General features: G+C 38.7%; 3 protein-coding genes across 3 annotated transcripts; 2 read left to right on the top strand and 1 right to left on the bottom strand.

Annotated features, from left to right (window-relative positions):
• The first annotated feature begins 205 nt into the window (after nucleotides 1-205).
• On the top strand, nucleotides 206-3355 carry LOC133873624 (uncharacterized). Its single transcript, XM_062311391.1, has 2 exons — nucleotides 206-419; nucleotides 2751-3355. Exons 1-2 carry the CDS (start codon nucleotides 206-208, stop codon nucleotides 3353-3355), a joined length of 819 nt encoding a protein of 272 aa, XP_062167375.1.
• A 2331-nt stretch (nucleotides 3356-5686) lies between these two features.
• Nucleotides 5687-8554, top strand: LOC133873705 (receptor-like protein 6). The gene has a single exon (XM_062311452.1). The coding sequence runs from the start codon at nucleotides 5698-5700 to the stop codon at nucleotides 8392-8394; it is 2697 nt and encodes an 898-aa protein (XP_062167436.1). The 5' UTR covers nucleotides 5687-5697; the 3' UTR covers nucleotides 8395-8554.
• Nucleotides 8555-14337: 5783 nt separating this feature from the next.
• On the bottom strand, nucleotides 14338-20097 carry LOC133873754 (uncharacterized protein At4g14342). The gene is made up of 4 exons (XM_062311512.1): nucleotides 20036-20097; nucleotides 19465-19550; nucleotides 19234-19357; nucleotides 14338-14605 (listed from the first exon to the last, which is right to left on the bottom strand). Exons 1-4 carry the CDS (start codon nucleotides 20039-20041, stop codon nucleotides 14558-14560), a joined length of 264 nt encoding a protein of 87 aa, XP_062167496.1. The 5' UTR covers nucleotides 20042-20097; the 3' UTR covers nucleotides 14338-14557.
• Nucleotides 20098-20795: the final 698 nt, after the last annotated feature.

Genomic DNA, 20795 nt, shown 5'->3' on the forward strand with positions numbered 1-20795 from the left:
AGATACTCACTGCCTTGCCCCACGCAACAACTGGCAACTTCTTTCTGTCTTCTTTCTTTTTCTTTTTCTTCTTTCTTGTTTAGCCTCTTCTCGCCTGAACCCAGAAAGATGAAAAAGAGAGGGAGCGTCCAACTGAGAGACACACACAATCAGAGAGAGAGAGAGAGAGAGAGAGAGAGAGAGGCTTTCTTTCATTGTCTCTCTTATGGCGCCCAAGAAACAAAGCGGCAAGCAGCAAGACCCAACGAAGCTCGAGTTGCCGCCAACGATGGTGACTAGCCCAGGAGCTCGGCCAAGCGAGCGGCCAAGAAGGAAGAAGAGCACGGCTAAGTCGAAGCCCGAGTTGCCGAAGAAGAAGACAAAGAAGGCTGCAAAGAAGGAAGAAGAGCACAAGGAAAAAAACTCAGTCGAGTTCTTTCGTAACTAACATTTAGGTTTTGAACGGTTCCCTTGTTTTTCTATTTGGTGTTTGGTATGACTGTCAGTGTTCTGGATTTTTAGAAGGTTGATGTTTGAATTAGAATAGTTTTGAGTTAAAAATCTTGTTATTGGATAATGTATTCATTTTCTTTGATGATTATGGGGAATACTTTCCCAAGATGTTGTCCTTGATTTATGCTATATGTCCATGATAATAGCCCATTGCTTAGAAGATAAAGCTGATTTCCGGCGATTTGGTTGTAGCCATTTTGTCCAGCTTATTGGTGTTGTTCCTAGTTAGGGGGATTCTTGTTCGGATGTAGTGTACTGAAAAAGGGGTTTTGATATATATATATATATATATATTTATTTATTTAGAGTCGTTTTAGAAACTTTAAAATGACTCCAAAATATTTTTTTTTTTTTTTTTGTAAATTTTTTTTATTTATAGACGTTTTAAGGACTCTAAAATGGCTCTAAAAAAATTATTATTATTAGTTTTTTATAAAAAAAAAAAAAAAAAATTAGAGTCGTTTTATAGTTCTTAAAACGGCTCCAATTAGTTAGAGTCGTTTTGGTCCAAAACGGCTCAAATCTGTTTGAACCGCTTTTACCAAAACGGCTCAAACCGGTTTGAGCCGTTTTTGACAAAACGTCTCTAACTAATTGGAGCCGTTTTAAAAAGCGGTTTAAACTGGTTTGAGCCGCTTTAATTAAAACGGCTCAAATTAGAGTCGTTTTAGTTCAAACTGGCTCAAAACGAGATTTTAATACGCTATATGTTGAGCCATTTTGAAAACGGCTAAAAAAAAAGGGCTCAAAATGTTTTGAGCTGTTTTAAGGCCTTAAAACGACTTTAAAAAAAGTGCTCAAAACACCTTTTTTTTTTTTTTTGTAGTGAGGGGACGATCACAAGAGGATGTGGACAAACACTTAATTAGGTCCATCTCCAGAGTAGCAGGTTGTCTAAGAGAGACGAGAATTAAGATGATTACAACAGTTTTGAATGGTAATTTTGTTGCTGTTTTAATTAAATATCTCATATAATTGGTTTTATTTTATATATGTGATGTGAGGTTTACAAATATTAATGTATGTATTTAGATTTTTATATATGTGACCAAAAATATTCTTTTTACTTTTTTGTATTCTTTTTATGCTATCCGATGGATAAGCATGCATATAAAGGGTGTATCATAAATTCATAATATTATATGATCATAATAAGGACCAAACAGCAACAGCAACAGCAACATCAGCATCTTAATCATGATGTGAATGTTCGTTGCTTCTGATCAAAGATTTCTTGATATATCATAAAACGGAGACGACTTGACTTGAAGTGATGAGATAAAAAAAAAGTACCTACTATACCAGACTTTGATAGTTTTATAAGCTTGCAGAAAGGAAGGAGTGGTGGAGATTAGGAATTTAGGATAATCCAATTTCGACGAAATTTCTGGCCATACATATGTTTGTCATCCCATAAATGATTTTGTAATTAATTATTGTCATGGACATTAATTAATGCTAAAAAAGAAAAAAGGTTTTCAAATTTTTTTTCTTTTTTTGGGGGGTTGGGGGAATGGGAAGTGTTTTCCATTAAACATTGTTTTTCCTTTCAATTCCCAACTCCTGATTTACTTGAAAGGTTTGGTTGTTTGAAATATTGGTGTCCTGACCCCTTAGGGTTCATTTATAAGAAAGTAAACAAATAAGAAAGACTTGTTATATTATAATCCAATCACGATGCAACTTCGATAGGTGGTACCAAAGAATTAAAAACAAACAAATAGAAAGATTAAAAAAGAAAAAAAGAAAGACTTCATCTTAAAATCAATTCATTAATTGCCCCTTGAAACACTCAACTTGCCTTGAAAGAGGCTTATTCGATTGAACATCTAGAGGACTTTGAAGAGGTAGACTAGAAGAGTCGGTCAATTTTTCTATTGACTTTGTGTATGACATATATGCCATCACATTTTCGGCATATATACCCAAATGTCCCTTCATTTTGGAGACGGAAACTTCCAAGCATGTTAGTCTCTTTTTTTTTCTTTTTTTTTTTTTCTTTTTTTCCTCGAACAAGTAGCAAGTGCTACAATATATTGCTAAAAGTCCGAAAGCAATTACACAACAAAGAGGTACAAGACCCTTAAATCATAAGCCAGAAGGATCTGACTTAAAAACAGCTGCCTAGTAATACAGAAACAATACAAGGACACCGTTTGGGCCTCTCTTTACAATAACGCACACTCCTAAAAAAAGAGGGTCAATCTAGCAACATGCCAATAAATAGTCCAGTACAAATTTAAGTATTACAAAGACAGACTATGACCGAAGGAACACAGGAATAAACACAAAACAGAGACCACACAAACAGCCAGAGTCGGGGAGCGTCGTCACCGGAAACCGGCGCGTGCACAAGACGCGCCGTCACCGGAGTCGGCGCGTGCAGAAGACGCGCCGTCGTCAGAAGCTCTTGAGAAGCAGAGGATGCTCGAAACCACCGATCACCGTCAACCACCACCGAAAAAGACAGGCTGAGGCCCGCAAGCGCCAGCAGCGGGAGAAAAACTCCCTGGCGCGTGCTTGCCACGCGCCGCGCAAGAGGAACCACCACGGCCGTAGCTTGACACAACCGGACCAGAGGGAGCCGGCGACCACCATCGAAGAGCGCGTGTCAACAAAGAACCCGCCGAGGTCCACAGATCTAGCTCCAAAGATACCCTCAACTTTAGCACGGCCAGACAAACCATCGCCGGAGACACCACGAAAAGACCGCTCCCCTCAACCTACTGCTAGTGTAGCTTCTGCTAGAAAAACCAAACAAGAGAAAGCAAACAGAAAAAGGAAGAAACTCCAAAGCTCAAAGCTTGAAGGACAACAGCCACAACCGGAGACAAGCCAAGGGAACAGAACTCCACAGCCCTAGAGGCTGGGAGACTCCTAGCTTCCACTGGTACACACCAAGGAAGGCCAAAAAAACCAGCTCCGGGAGGAGGGTGGCGTGAAGCCTCCCTCCCCCGGCGCAACAGTGCTTAAGTTGTCTCTCTCTCTCTCTGGGCTTTTCTTTTTCAGAGAGAGAGAGAACAAAAAAAAAAAACCCGATTTTCCATTACTTCACAAGTTCTCATATGAATTAAAAGCATGTTAGTCTTTTAATTCATATGAATTGCCCCCAAGAATGTTGGAATATTCAGGCAAGCTCTTGGAATTATCGGTTTGCTTGGATTCTAACTAATCTTATGATGCTGTATCTCTATGTTGATGCAGCTTTTTGCTCGGCCGGACTGAATCATGTTGCCGGTAAAATAAGAAAAACACCGCCTGGGTGACATTAGTCCTAAAAGAGTTTTAGATGATTAAGTCAGTTAATTTTAAGACAGAAGAAGACGGAATATAAAGTTGTTTGAAATATTGGTGTCTCGGTAGTGGTTCGACCCTTCGAGGTGGCACGGCAGTGGCTTAAGGGTGGCTTGGTGATGGTCCGAAGTAGTTTGGTAGTGACCCAGTTCTAACTTGGTAGTAGTCCAATGATGATCCGGCTGTTTGAGAACGAGAAACTCAAACTCGAAAAATGATTTACGGAATTTAAAAATAAAAATCATTTTCTGAAACTAAAGAAATTTTTTTGGTCAAATTTAAAATGTTTTTCGGTTTGACTATTAATTACTTTTTTCTTGCACCAAATACTGAAAAATACGAATTATCACGGACATTAATTGCATCAAGGCACTTGAAAGTAATAAGAGGAGGAAGCGTGGAGAAGATGATCACAAGAGGATGTCGACAAACACAAGGGTCAATCTCCAGAGTAGCAAGTTGTCTAAGAAAGACGAGAAGATGATTACAATAGTTTTGAATAGTAATTTTGTTGCCGTTTTAATTAAATATCTCATATAATTGGTTTTATTTTATATATGTGAGGTTTACAAATATTAATGTATGAATTTAGAATTTTATATATGTGACCAAAAAAATTCTTTTTAGTGTTCTTTTTATGATATCCAATCGATGGATAAGCATGCATAGGGTGTATCATAATATTAAATGATAATGAGGACCAAACAGCAACATCAGCATCTTAATCATCATGACGTGAATGTCCATTGCTTCTGATCAAAGATTCCTTGATAAAACGGAGACGACTTGACTTGAAGTGAGGAGATAAAACAAGGAGTGGTGGAGATTAGGAATTTAGGATAATCCAATTTCGACGAAATTTCTGGCCATACATATGTTTGTCATCCCATAAAATGATTCTGGAATTAATCATTGTCATGGACATTAATTGCTTATACTTTTCCAAAAAAAAAAAAAAGGTTTCAATTTTTTTTTTTGGGGGGCCGGGGAGGGAATGGGAAGTGTTTTCCATTAAACATTGTTTCCCCTTTCAATTCCCCACTCTTGATTTACTTGAAAGGTTTGGTTGTTTGAAATATTGGTGTCCTGACCTCTTAGGGCATGTTTGGGTAATTCATGTTTTTTTTATTATATTTTATTATTTTTTGAAAACATGTTTGGGTTGATTTTTGAAATTTATATTTTACTCAAATTTTATTCAATTTTTTTTTTTTAATTTTATCTCAGATTTTTTAAATCATTCTACCATAATTTTAAAAAACAAATTTCCTCGATATTCACAATTTTTATCCTCTTTAGAACTAATTTGAAAATTATTTCTTTAGAAAATGAAAGAATTCTTATAACTTTTCAAGTACATATAACAGATAATAGTTTTTCGAAGACTTTCTCAAAACGGGCCCTAGTTTGGCTCACGCACATCACTATTCTACTTCTTATTTTCTTGGTCTTTAGGTTGGCCAGGTTTTATTAGAGCAATCAATTATGTGACCTAACTTATCTTCAATTTTCTTCTCTTGGAGAAATTCATGTCACCACATAAATGATCATAATGTCACTGATCAGTACTTCTTCCTTGATGTTACAGAGACGACTTGACTTGAAGGGAAATTTCCATATCAATGATATCATCAACTGATCACTGAGAGGCCAAGGTAAAGATGAGAAAGAAATTAACCTGGCCTTAATGTTGGGGCCATACAAGAAATAATCAAAGATTTGGGGAAGGCATCTATCTGTTTTCTTTTTCTTATTAATTTACACTAAAATACAAGGCTTAACTGAATATTTTCAAAAGTTTGATGGGGCCATGGGAGCTCCGCACTTGTTTCAGTCTATATATAAAAGCTCCTAACATTCACTTCCATGTATGCTTCTATAAGAGCTAAACAAAATTCAGTACAACATATTATGGGTTTCCCACCTTCTCTGCTTCCCTTTGTGCGCTTTTTTCTTTCAGTGTCCTTGTTTTATCTTATATTTGCTGGATTTTGTTATTCTGTGCAGCCACTGTGCCATGATGACGAGAGCTTCGCCTTGTTGAAATTCAAGGAAAGCTTTACCATCAATCAGTCTGCATCTAATGATCCTTCCGCTTATCCGAAAGTTTCGTTGTGGAAGCCTGAAAGCGGCGATTGTTGCAGGTGGCGTGGTGTCAAGTGCAACGAGGACACGGGTTATGTGATCAGTCTCGACCTCAGCAGCAGCTGTCTTTATGGCTCTTTCAACTCCAATAGCAGTCTATTCCAGCTTGTTCACCTCCAGAGCCTTAATCTTGCCGACAATCACTTTAATTCTTCTCGTATCCCAACTGGTATTAGACAGCTTTCGAGGCTAAGAGACCTCAATCTCTCTATCTCTGTATTTTCTGGTCAGATCACTTCAGAAATTTTAGAGCTCTCTAACTTAGTTTCCCTAGATCTCTCATCCAACCACGGATTGAAACTCCAAAAGGATGGCCTAAGAAGTATAGCTCAGAAGTTAACAAACTTGAAAGAACTACATCTTAGTGAGGTTGACATATCATCTACTGTACCCAATATCTTGGCAAACTTATCTTCTTTAACATCTCTATTTCTAGAAGAATGCGACCTGCATGGTGAGTTTCCCACAAGAATTTTCCATCTACCCTATCTATCGTCTCTTCGTGTAGGAGACAATCCATATCTCATTGGAAGTATGCCAGAATTTAACAGAAGCAGCCCCCTTGAATCATTGCGACTTCGTAACACGAGTTTCTCTGGTGAGCTACCGAATTCAATTGGTAACCTTGAGTCCTTAAAATATTTTTATGTTGCTTCTTGCAATTTCTTCGGGCCAATACCGTCTTCATTTGGTAACCTTACCCAACTAATCTTGCTAGAACTAGGATATAATGGGTTGCATGGTTCAATTCCACAGTCAATATCTAGGCTTGCGAATCTTGAAAATCTCCAGCTATTTTATAATCACTTGAGTGGCACGGTGGAATTTGACTTGTTTCTGAAACTCAAAAATCTCAAGAGGCTCCAACTATCCGGCAACAATATTTCATTGCTTACAAAGCCAAGTACCAACGCAACTCTTCCAAAATTTGAAATTTTAACTCTAGCTTCCTGTGACTTGAGCGAGTTTCCAGACTTTCTAAGGAACCAAGATGAGTTAGGGTTTTTGGATCTTTCTGAAAACAAAATTCACGGCCAAATTCCAAAGTGGATGTGGAATTTAAGTAAAGAAACTCTCTGGTATTTAGACCTGAGTTCCAACTCTCTAACTGGTTTTGATCAACTTCCAGTTTTTTTCCCCTGGACTAATCTACTTGTTCTGCAACTTGGTTCTAACAAGCTTCGAGGGTCACTCCCAATCCCACCACCTTCCATCAATTCATATTCGGTCTCACACAACATACTGACGGGAGAAATCCCACAATTGATTTGCAATCTAAGTTCAATTGTTTTTCTTGACGTGTCAAACAATTACTTGAGTGGCTTGCTTCCGCAATGTTTAGGCAACTTGAGTGACTCTCTCTCAGTCCTAAACCTACACAACAATAGCTTCCATGGAACTATTCCCGAAACATTCACAGAAGGAAACAAATTGAAGATGATTGATTTTAGCCAAAATCAATTACAGGGGCGTCTACCAAGATCATTGGCCAATTGTACCATGCTTGAAGCTCTTAATTTGGGACATAATCAGATGAATGATACTTTCCCTTTTTGGTTGGGCGTTCTTCCAGAGTTGAGGATTCTCATTTTGCGATCTAATGGAATCTATGGTGCAATGGAAAATCTTAATAGCAATTTTGATTTCTTAAACATACGCATCATTGACCTCTCAAATAATGAAATTACTGGTAAGTTGCCCTCTCAGTACTTCCAAAATTGGAAAGCCATGCGAACAGTGGATGTTAAGGGTATAATGTATATGGAAGCAAATGGACGTTTCACAGCATTAGGAAACACATTAGTGTCCTCCTTCACTTACTCAATGACATTTACTTACAAAGGCATAGAGAGGGTATACGAAAAAATCTCAGATGCCTTCATAGCTATTGATTTGTCGAACAATAGATTTGAAGAAGAAATTCCAGAAGTTGTGGGGTATCTAAAAGGACTTCAGTTGCTCAACCTTTCCAATAACTTTCTCACCGGTCCTATCCCTTTTTCATTGGTGAACTTAACAAATCTGGAAATATTGGACTTTGCTCAAAACAAGTTGTCTGGTGGGATACCTTTGCAACTTGTGCAACTCACGTTTCTCGAATTCTTCAACGTCTCCCATAATCATCTCACGGGACCTATACCACATGGGAATCAGTTTGACACATTCCCAAACAGTTCGTTTAGTGGTAATTCTGGATTATGTGGAAGCCCTTTGTCAAAAAAATGTGAAGATTCAGAAGACTCACTGCCTTTACCTCCAACCTCTGAAAAGAATCAAAACTCATTATTTTTTTTGTTCGAATTCGGTTGGAAAGTAGTTGTTATGGGATATGGTTGTGGAATCATATTTGGACTTCTTGTTGGGCAAATTGTGTTCACAAAGAAGCATGATTTGGTTATGAAGACTTTTGCAATCGGGCAGTCAACACGAAGAAAGGTGAATTGGAGAAGATACATAAATTAGTTATAATAAGCTAAGGTATTTCTTAGCCATTTAGCAGCAATAAATTGACTTTTCTTTTTTTCTTTAGGGGTTTAGAGGGTTAATGGGTAGCATGATTGTACTGGCCGAAAGGAATTGGTTGCCTCCACAAATATTATGAATGCATTAAGTTTGTGTAGTACATTTTTCTCTTCTTTTTATGGTCTAAGATAATCTAGTTTTTATTTCTCAAAACAAATTAACAATAAGAAAAAAAATTATTAATTCTTACAAATTAAAACTAATATTGCTAATAACGATGTTAATTTCCCTGAGTTTCTTATACCAAGCTCGTCACTCATTGAAGCTTGTTTCGACGAGGCCTTTGAGAATAATAACGGCCCAATATAAAGTAAACCATTTGAATTCCATATCTTTTGTATGTTCGTGTGAGAGCTTCGAATTTGGAATTCTAATATTTGCAGTTTGTGGTTGTGGGGCTATTCATTAGATGGGTTGCGTTTGGATAATCAACATAACATGGGCTTCGGAAATTGGGTAAAACTAGGCCTTCTTCCTATTCTATTGTGCTTTAGTTTCAATCCAATATCTTTTCAATTATAACCCCTAGATTTTAAGACCTAATAATAAGGTAAAAAAATAAATGTGAATATTTATGAAAATAAATATTCATTAGTTTTATGAACTCCAATTTAATAAAATGACAATTATTATTAAACTCTAAAAATATTACTGTAATAAAAAATAAACAAATTTAAATATTCAATAAATTAATTGGTATAATATTATTGATACAATAATCATTGTTTTTTATGTAAGTATGTATTCTCATTCAACCGGAAAGGATACAAACATTAAAGCAGAGGGGCGGATGCTCTAACAATAACCCAAATCTGAAAAAAGTAGTACCAACGTGAAGAGCCATAGTAACCAAGAGAGAATGGTGAGTTTTCAGTTCCCAAAGGAATTGAAAATGTTCTGGCCCTATTTACTTTGAACAAAGCCAAGGCTTGATCCGCACAAGGCGGATTAAAGACCAGATCAGTGGTGAACAGGGACATGACCCATGCAAAGGACTTCAACCCGGTCCAAAACAACCCCTTGGAGAGGGTTGGGTGGCCACTAAACTGGATATGGAAGAGGATTGGCACCACAAATAACAGAACAAAATTTACAGTGAACGGATCTCCAAAAGAGACTATAACCCAGCAAAGAAATGTACAGATAAAGAAAAAGATAAAGTAAGAACTTATCACAAAGTGTCGGAGGTGAAGAAATCTTGCCGGAAGTCGGTCTTGGCAACAGATAGCGGTGTGAATCAGTGCACTTAGTGTCCAAATCTTGCGCGTGGGCTGTACAATCCAACGCCGGAGGGCCGGGCGATAGTTAACAATGGATTGAAAGGGGAAGAGCCGTGGTTCCGATGGAGTGAGTAGCTTGGCTGAGAAGCCATCTAAAGTTAGTACATTTATGGTAAAAAACCTTAACTCTAAAAACTTCAAAATACCGGGAGATCCACAGCCATGTGCAGGAGGAGGCACACCAGTCCCATCCGATGGAAGAAAACCCACCAGCGATGCTATAGCAACAAGCCTGAGGAGTGGCTAGCGACAAATCTAGCAAGAAAAGTATCACAAAGGAAGATAAGGACCTCAAAGGAGGCGTGCGCAGGCCAAACAGGACGGAAAGAAGAGAGGGGAAGAAAAGTGGGGGGGGGGGGGGGGGGGGGGGGGGGGAGAGAGGGAAGCTCCAAAAGCTTGGAGGTGCTCTCCCATGGCAGTTTTGACGGAGGGAGTTGCAGAGAGAGAGAGGGAGTTGCACCGACAGTTTATCGCCTACCTCAATGCATAAAAATTACAATAATCATTGTTAATCTCGCACCCGTCTTCTTCTTTCTCTCTTTCACGCGCTTCCTTTCTTTTCTCTTATTTTTCTTTTGTTCTTCTTATCTCCTCTCAGACAAACAGAGAGAATAAGAGAGGCCCGAGTCTCGTCTTTCTTCTCCATTCTCTTTTCTTCTTCTTTTTCCTATTTCCTCTCTTTTTTCGGTTTTCCTTCACCCTTCTCTCCCCTGATTCTCCTTCTTCCTTCCTTCTCAATTTCTTCTCTTCTCGCGCCCGCCCGAGTGAAACAGAGAGTGAGAGATTGAGAGGAGAGATCGAGAGAGAGATACACGGTGAGAGAGGAAGAAACCGAAAGAGAGAGGGAGATCGCCGAGAGAGACCCGAGAGATTCTGGCCGATTGGAGACCCGATCCTTTATGGGTCTTCCGGTGGGTCGTTGGCCGGTTGAGGTAGGTGCGAATTCCGGCGATTTTCCGGTAGTTTTTCTGAGAAAATCCTTAAGGTAATTCATGATTTCATTTTGGGATTATTATTGATTAATTTGGGTTATTGTTGATTTATTTTGGATTAATGGGTTTTGATGAACCGTGTGGATTTTTGTGGGTTCCGGCCGGTTGTCTTAATGTTGTGGGTTGTTCTTGATCGGCTGGTGGTGTGGTGTTTGCCGTGTCCTCTGTTCCGGCCAGTGGGTGTGTGTATGTCTTGGCCGATTGTGGTTTGCTTGTAATTACTGAGTTGTGTCTTGGTGTTACGGCCAAGCCCTGTTTCGGCTGGTTTCTGTGACTTTGGGATGTTGGTGTGTGTTCTGGTTCTTAGGCCATGTAGTGTGTGGCCATATTTTAGGTGATATACCCTTATTTCAATTGAAGAAACCGATTGAGTATGGGGGTGTTTATTTTGGAATATTGGGTCTTGTTGTTCGGATGGGGTGTTTTGTGAATGGGTTCCGTGAGTTTGTTAGTAAAACTGAATGGCTTCTCTTTGAATTTGGGAGAAGTTGATTCACAGTGAGTTGAAATGGGTTATCATCCTTATGTTTAAGGTAGCAACCAGTTTGAGGTTTGTGTTTCGAGTACGTGTCTATTATGATTAATGAATTGTTGGGTAATTTATAGAAAGTTTGATATCTTGACCAAATGTGTATTCTGTTGTTGGGCTTGTGTTTTATTATTGATTATGGATATTAAATAATGTTTTGGTTAGTTGTATGCGAGTTGTTTGGCGTTTTGACATGCTTAGTTAGAACTATGCATATGTTCCTGTTGTGATTAAATGTATGCAAGTAAGCATGTTACTGTTTTGCATGTTATATTGTGATGTCTATTTAACGATTAAGAGTTATGAATCTGTTAATAGGTAAGACTCGAGGTTTAGGTACCAAGTCATTGGTGTGTTGATTAGACCAATGGTTAAACTGATGTTAAAATACCAAAGCGTCAAGAAATTGACTAGACCAACAATTAAACCGAAAGTTTAAGTACCAAGGCGTTGACACATTGATAAGACCGACAGATAAACCAAAGGTTTAAGACCCTCGAAAAGATAATAATAATAACAAAGCTGGTGGGCACAAGGCCCACAGTGGAAGCCCAAGGCCTCATAGTAGATTGGCGAGCACAAGGCTCACAGTCGAGGCCCAAGGCACTAAGAACCAATAAGCTTTACTGCTTGAGGTACACAAAGCCCAAAGATAACCCCTTAGCTAAGCACAAAACTTTAGCATAAACGAATGCAAGAAGATAGTAAATGAAATTGTGCATATGTATATATAATTGTTATCATATGGTTGCATAGTATACTTTTAGATAAATCAGTATTTCATTATGATATTGATGGCTGCTGATTCACTTTCTCATAGTATGGGATTGTGAAAGCATCCGTAATTACATATTTGTTGGTGCAGGTTCTGAAGATGAAGAATTGGATTATACTAGTTAAAGCTAACAATTGTGCAGCTGGTTGTTTATAATTGTATGTCTTATGGCACACGCATGGATTTCCTTTCCCTTAATAACATTCACATATTCTGCAAAGATAGGAAGAACACTCGACAAAGTGAAAGAATCAGGTTTCAAGTTCGCATTCCACGTCTCTCTAACCATTGTTAAAGCTTCTTCATACATTCCATTTTGTGCATTTCCTGCAATCACAGTATTCCAGGAAATAAGATCTTTTTTGGCATCATATCAAAGATCTTTCTCACACTATCCATTAGTAAAGCCCTTACGCCTATCTTTCCCACAGAAACATCATTCATTTTCCCATAGAAATGCCCATTAATCTCCCTATTTCCACTAATTTGAGGAGACTTATCACTACTTTGATTCAAGTTAAGTTTATGATCAATACCCGTGATCCATTCTTCATACTTGTTCACCAATTCATTTGAGTTACAATTATTATTATGATTCTTAGTCTCACCACTACCTATTTGTCTCTTTGCTTTTCCATCAAAGTACAGCATCCCTCCCTCACCTTCTAACTCCTCAGACACAATTCTACCACTCAGTTCCCCACAACTAGCCAGATCACTTTCACAGTCATCTTTTCACCTTCTCTCAGGCATTCCATCAAGCATCTCAGGCACGCTAGACCTCTGCCTGCCACTCTCACCCAAGCTCTGAAATCTCGAGTACATATTCATAAGCGAATTGCCAGTATACAAGTCAAAATCCATACCAAGCCTTATAATGCAGGCATGTAGCGACTCGCCCAACCTCAAGTCCATCAGCAATGTGCAAGATTTCAGCACAGAAGGGAACACATAGCGGTCTGGGTGCTTACCCATAGCCCGCATTTCGACAAAGAATGCCAAGGATTGGTGGGAAAGGCCATGGAAAGCATAGCATTTGATGAGGGATTTCCAAGCAAGAGTTGGGGGGGGGGTGGGGGGGGGGGGGGGGGGGGTTTGAAGAGTAGGAGTGAGTCATACAAGAGGAGCTTGAGGTTTGAGTAGATGGAGAGGAGGGTGGTGGACAAGTGAGTGGAACATGGACCTTCGGTTTTGAGGATGTGGGCATGGAGTTGTTTGGCCTGGGACTTGGTTTTGATGGTGGTGGGATTTCTGAGGATCGTTCTGAGCAGGGTTTGTGTTGAAGTCATTGGTTTTTGAGGGTCTTGGAGATGGGTTTTTGTCAACTGGCATTGTAGCGGTGGTGGTTGTTCTGTGGAAAGAGCTAGTAGATGTATATAGCTTTTCTTTCTGTCGAAGGCTAGGAATGGGTATAGTAAATGCTTTGAAGGTGAATGGTATGTCAATTTTTTACGTTACATTTAAATTCAATACGAAATTAACAGGTTATCGAAGAATATGATCGGTATAATTAAATAGTTAGGATTTATAATTGACCTATATAGTCTTATATATATACATTGACACGATCTGAATTAAACACAAACACGAATTGCTATCATAACAACTTAAGAGTCTATTTGGAGTTATGTTAAGAAATAAAGCTTGCTTATAGAAAAAACTTTTTCAAAAAAACCTCATTTTCAAACTTCCTCCAAAATGCAGTTTTAAGCTTTTTAGAGCAAAAATGTCAAAAAAGTACCTCTTAAGTCTTTTACCAACTAGCTTCATTTTTCTTATCAAATTTTTTTTGTATACTAAAATCACTTTTTAAGCTTTTTAACGCAATTTCAAACAGGTCGGTAGCCATTTAGCAGATTTAAGTATTCTGTTTATGTTAAGTTGGACTGGTTTTTCAATACCAATTGCGGCACAATGATATTTCACATACAAAGGTCAAGGGCAGCAAACTGCCTTAATAAACAACCACAGGCTCACTTACAGAGTTTACATGAGCCATTTTTGAGAACTCAAATCTTTTGTCTCTTATCGTCACCAGTATATCTTCTACTTTTGTCTGCATTATAACTTTTCTATTCGTAATATTTTTCTCTCGTAAGGCACAATTTATCAATGAACAAGAAGCGAGCCTTTTTTTACATGCATAGGGTTCAGGTTTTGTAGCATCTAAAAGGGCTACATGAAGGGATTGAACGTGTGTACTGGTTCAAGCACAAGCTTCTTTCATTTGAAAATGTGATGTGGTCCTCCTCTAGTTGAAGTTAGAAGAAGATGAGAGATCAGATAAAACCATAACCAGATCAAGAGTATAAAATCCAAGCGCTCACATAATGACTAATCTTAAACGCCCAAACAAAAGTTGGATAAGGATTATACCAGTACTCTATTCATCAGTCTCACATAACAACAAATGTTCCTCCAAGCAAAAACGTATATAGATATCACAAATTAGGAAACAAATATGGGACTCTCAGCCTGCAAAGATTGAGAGTTTATCATGTTTCAGATTTGGCCCAAATGACAATTCTCAATCGTCTTCTCTTTCAGGGGGGAGACCACAAGGCAAAAGCATTTTCTGCACAATTAAAATCAAAAAGAAGAATGGATTAGATGATTTATTGATAAGGCTCCAAAAATCACTAAGCCCTCATCCAATATCATTAGATAAGATTTAATATCACAAAAGATCCATCATCTGTCCGATCAAACCAGAACATTTGCCAACATTTTGAATGGGAAATTATGAACATGTCTGTCACTCATCTATATGAATGATGTAAATAACTCATGCTTCAGTTCCAGAAAAGATGAGAATGCTTCGACGCTTCCATGGGAAACAATAATAGCAACTTCAAGACAAATAAATAGGCAGATAAAATATTTGGTCCCATGGTTGATAAACTAAGATATAGCAGGTGATCATGGTTCAAACAGAAGAAACTATTTGGGCTAGACCATTTAATTAAAGATAAGGCTTCTCCAATATGCTAGAAAAAAGCACAAATTTACTAGGTTACATAAACAGAGAATTCACTCCCAATGGCACTGATGGATGACACAGACGTTAGATTGAAAACTTATATATAGAGATCATGTCATCTATGAGGAAATATGAAAAGATAAACTGCATACAAAGTTTGGAAAAAGCATTGCAAACAAAAACTTGACACACACACACACACACACACACACACACAACTTATATATAGAGATCATGTCATCTATGAGGAAATATGAAAAGATAAACTGCATACAAAGTTTGGAAAAAGCATTGCAAACAAAAACTTGACACACACACACACATATGCGTGTGAATGCACGTGCACAATACAACAAAAATTGTTGCGGAAGATGAGAGGAGAGAGAGGGGGAGAGCAAATGAATCTCTATTTTGAAGGGACATGGCATAATGCAAGGGCTAAAACCTCACAACAATAAAGGAGAATCATTTCCTGTATCTGAAGAAGCTAAAATACCAGCTCTATTAAATGGAAAACGAAGTGAAGAAAAATTGGATGACACAGTTACAGTTGATAAACAATTCCCAGCTAGATTTCATGTTGTTAAGATTAAGACTGCTTCCTAAGCTTCATAAAAAATTCCCAAGTCACAAATGGATACGAATTGTGGTGCGTGCCAGCACTTTTTTACTTTTTTATTGATAGCAACAAGTGGTATACTCTTCCATGTGAAGCCATGCAAATATTGATATTGTACAAGTCTTCCCCATTTAGATTATCTCGCCAGTGGATCACATTCTTAGTCTTGTGCCTAACTTGATGGTCAAGCTAAACAGTTGGACAATAGATATTCTCTTACTGAGTCTAGAGCGATGGGTCATGCAGCAATTAATTTAGTTTACTGGGTCATGGAAATTTTGGTTATTTCGGTATTTGCTAGATGTGGGTTGTAGGACAGATACTATTAGAAAGCTAGTCAAGTTTGCCTTTATAGCTTTTAGGCTGGTTTAGAGGAGAGTTTTTTAGATCTATAAGGTCATAAATGCAAGTTGAGAATCTGAAGTCCATGAATATGCTCTATTTTACCCAAACAAAATTAGATTTTAATTAATAGAATATCAAGTGTTTTTTCTTGTTAAAAGCATGGCCACCTAGCCTCTTTGCAACCAGAAAATCTTCACCCATACCCATTGAAACTGTAAAAAATAAAAAGTTTTCCCATACTTCAGTCATCTTTTAAGCCATCAAAACCAATCCCAAAACCTCAAATTTAACCCATCACAGGAAGTTCCAGTAATCAGATTCCTTCAAGATCAGGCCCCCTTTTGATTTCTTATCCTAGTCCCACAGCACCCAAAGCAATCTAACAACTGTAAGTTCTTTCATCCGCAATCACAAACCACTAAATCCTGACCCATCTTAACAAAAACCAAACAAACAAGCAATGATAGACGGCTTTTCCAAATATGTCATATGACAATGACAGAACAAACTAGGCAAATGCATCAAAATCTGATTAATCTCACAGCTTTCAAGAGCAGTTAGTATTTTAAGTTCAAGAATATGTGGCCAAAATCCAAAGGCTTTGTGGAAAAGGTGAAGCAGTGGTGGATGTCTTACAGCTTTCAAGGCTCCCCTAGTCTTACTCTAGCACGTAAATTGAAAGCGTTCAAAGTGGGCTTGAAAAAGTGGAATCAAGAGGTATTTGGCAATGGTTTTTTTTTTTATAAGTAGAATGAAGAGGTATTTGGCAATGTTGTGAAGCATAAAAAGGCTCTTTTGGATGAGCTCCAAGTTCTTGATGTTATTGCAGAAGAATGATCCTTGTCTGATGTTGAAAGGTTGAGAAAGACAGAAATTATTAGTGACTTGGAGATGACTACTCTTTACAAAGAAGTGAGCAGGAGGTAAAAATCAAGGGCTCTTTGGTTGAGAGAGGGAGATAAGAATACAAAATTCTTCCATCACGCGACAAATTCAAACAAAAGTAACAACATCATTGATTCCTTATTTCATCTTCATACTCTTCAGAAATTTGGGAGCATATTGTGCAATTTTACACTCGCCTTTATTCAGAGCAACTTAGTTTGTGGTCCAAATTGGATGGTCTTCCTTTCAATTCTATCTGTGCTGGGGAGACTGTGGATGGAAAGAGCTTTTGAGAAGAGTGGGGTCTTTGAGGTAGTGAAAGCTTTGAATGGTTATAAGGTTCTGGGCCTCGAAGGTTTTTCTCTAGCAAAAAGCTAAAAAAGCAAAAACAATAAGAAACAACTCAACACACAAAACATTCAAAATTACTTTCACTTTTATGTCACATCACAACCAAAATAAAACCTCTAAAAAATTTTAGGGATAAATACCCCATTGGTACCTGAATTAAGGGTAAAAACCCATTTGGTACCTCTGTTAGATTTTCCGTCCAAATTTTAACGCCTCGCCACGTGTCAACCGCTGAGGTTGACACGTGGCACTACATAAAAAAAAATTAAAAATTAAAAATTAAAATTTTTAGAAAATGATTAAAAATAATAAAATTTTAAAAAAAAAATTAAAAAAAAGAAAAAAGAAGAGGGGTGGCTGAGCCACCCCCCTTGGCCACCATGGGGGTGGCCTGCCACCCCCATTTTGGCCAAGGAGGTGGCCCAGCCACCCCCTTGGCCGGTCTGACCGGTCTGGGGTGGCCGAACCACCCCATAGGGGGTGGTTCGGCCACCCCACAGTTGAAAAAAAAAAAAAAAAAAAAAAAATTTTGAAGGGTTTTGGCCCTAGGGGGTGGCCGAACCACCCCCTAGGGCCACGGGGGTGGTTCGGCCACCCCCATACCGGCCGGACTGGGGGTGGCCGAACCACCCCCGTGGCCCTAGGGGGTGGTTCGGCCACCCCCTAGGGCCAAAACCCTTCAAAAAAAAAATTTGGGGTTGGCCCTTGGGGGTGGCCGAACCACCCCCTAGGGCCACGGGGGTGGTTCGGCCACCCCCTAGGGCCAAAACCCTTCAAAAAAAAAAATTTGGGTTGGCCCTTGGGGGTGGCCGATCCACCCCCTAGGGCCACGGGGGTGGTTCGGCCACCCCCAGTCCGGCCGGTCTGGGGGTGGCCGATCCACCCCCGTGGCCCTAGGGGGTGGTTCGGCCACCCCCTAGGGCCAAAACCCTTCAAAAATTTTATTTTATTTTTTTTTTTTTTCAACTGTGGGGTGGCCGAACCACCCCCTATGGGGTGGTTCGGCCACCCCAGACCGGTCAAGGGGGTGGCTGGGCCACCTCCTTGGCCAAAATGGGGGTGGCCGGCCACCCCCATGGTGGCCAAGGGGGGTGGCTCAGCCACCCCTCTCATTTTTTCTTTTTTTAATTTTTTTTTTAAAATTTTATTATTTTTAATCATTTTCTAAAGATTTTAATTTTTAATTTTTAATTTTTTTTTATGTAGTGCCACGTGTCAACCTCAGCGGTTGACACGTGGCGAGGCGTTAAAATTTGGACGGAAAATCTAACAGAGGTACCAAATGGGTTTTTACCCTTAATTCAGGTACCACCTATGATACCAAACAAAACTGAGGTACTAAATTTAAAAACACGTAAAACTCAGGTACCAATGGGGTATTTATCCCAAAATTTTATTAGAGCTCGTAATCTCTCCATCTCAAAATAGAGGATAACATTCACCTTTTTTTATGACCGATAATTTATTAGAACAAAAGGACAAGCCCTCTTACACGAAAATTATACAAGAGATACCACCATCCTAATGGTGTCTGAAATCTAAAAAGTTAACACGCCTTTTTAGTTGTCTCAAAAGATAAAAATATTTCTAAAATTGAAAGTTCATGCTTCTTCAATTACCTATATCACCCTCATCTCTTTTGAAAAGCAAACAAGATTCTTATAAAGAATCACGCCATACCTAGTATAAAGTAAAAGACATTTTAGAAATATCACTATATATTTACCTTTTTATTAATAACGTATTATTTCAAACCACAGCATCTATTTTGAGATGGAACGAGTATCTATATCTAAATGTTGACATAGGAGCTTTTAACATATAACCTAAAATATATAAAAAGACTCAAGAGAACTGATAAATGCAGAATGTCAAAAATGCAAAATCCAAGAAAGTACAACCAAAACGAAAGCTTTAAGCGCCACTTAAAATTGAGAATAGAGATGATTATGCGGGTAATTCTCTACAAACAGAAATGTCAACCAGATAAAACACTGCAAGACAACAAGTTAGAAAAAAAAACCTGCATGAAGTTGTAGCGCTCTCTCCCAATTGATTCATTTTCGGCAATAGCAAAGTACGCTAGTAACGGGTAATGCCCAACATATGACGCGTAGCTATCCCGTTGAATGTTCACTGCCCATTCACTACACATCCAAAAACATACATAAAATTAAGAACAAACTAACAAATAAACATTACCCCAAAAACAAAAAAAAAAAAACATGGGTTTTTAAAAGATTGACAGCCTTACAATCTATTCAAATCTGCATGCCCAGTACCGACATATTTAGCTTGGAGGTGCTCAAGCTGGGAATTGATGTTAAACCTATCACTGGCCTGCACAGTTACAAGTAGCGAGCCCATCAATTTTTAAGTTATTAAAAAAATTCAACGCTAAAGCTTCGCATCAAAGGAAAAATAAATAAATAAACGTCTGGCAATGATTTTTAAAGCACAAATTAAGCTACGTCGAACACTAAATACTATCAAAGAACGATACTCCTCCAAGTCGAAAACAAAATAATAGATCCCAAAAAGGTATGTCACCCATATATTGGTTCATGTAATTTTTGGTGGGTTTCACGCAAATGTAAGCTCAAAGCAAAGAAATAGGGAGTCCAATTAGATTCTGTCCGGTTGCCGAGAAAACGGAGGAAAAAAAAGAAGAAAGATATTACTTGGGTTCTATTTTCTAAGCAAGAGAGATGGAGCTTAGGGTTTTGAGGAGCAATTGGAGACCGAGTAGAATAAAAGGGATAATGGGGAATGAGGGTTTGGGAGATTAAAACCGTTCCAACTTCGAAGGAATTCAGAAGGGATACCTGCATATTGGTCGCAGGCAGAGAGAGCCAGAGATCCCAACGGTTATCAAAGACGCGCAGAGAGAGCTAGCAAAATCTGGAAGCGGCAAGGCGGGGGGGATAATTAATTTATACGCACCGTCTTTACCGCGAGGGTGGATTGGTGGGTAATTAAAGGCCTTGTTTTGCAAAGTAATGTTTTAGTATAAAACAGGATATTGGTTTGTTAATTTTGAAATGGATAATTATACCGTTGGTTCCTGTGGTATGTCATAATTATTTTTCACTCTCTATGATTTAAAAAGTGCATGGGAGGTCCTTGTGGTATACAATAATTACAAATCGATCCCTAGCGTCAAATTTTGTTAAAATTTTTAACAGATTCCGTCAAATATCACGCCAGCGCCACGTGTCGTCATCTTATTGGCGACACGTGGCGCTGACATGCACATCTTAATAAAATAATATAAATTTATTAATAAATTAATAAATATACTTATTTAAAAAAAAATTAAAAAAAAAATGGGGCAAGGGAGTGGCTGCGCGCCACCCCTAGAGGCCGCCGGGGGTGGCGCGCGGCCACCCCCAGGCCATTGGGGGTGGCCCGATGGGGCCTTTGGGGGTGGCCATCAGGCCACCCCTAGATCTTCTAGGGGTGGCTGCGCGCCTCCCTCGGCGGCCACTGGGGGTGGCCTGGCCACTCCTTTGGGGGTGGCTGCCACCCCCTTGCCCCATTTTTTTTCTTTTTTTTCTTTTTTTTTTTTAAAAAAAATAGTTTATT

Source organism: Alnus glutinosa, chromosome 1 (genome assembly GCF_958979055.1).
Source record: "Alnus glutinosa chromosome 1, dhAlnGlut1.1, whole genome shotgun sequence".
Classification (NCBI taxonomy): domain Eukaryota; kingdom Viridiplantae; phylum Streptophyta; class Magnoliopsida; order Fagales; family Betulaceae; genus Alnus; species Alnus glutinosa.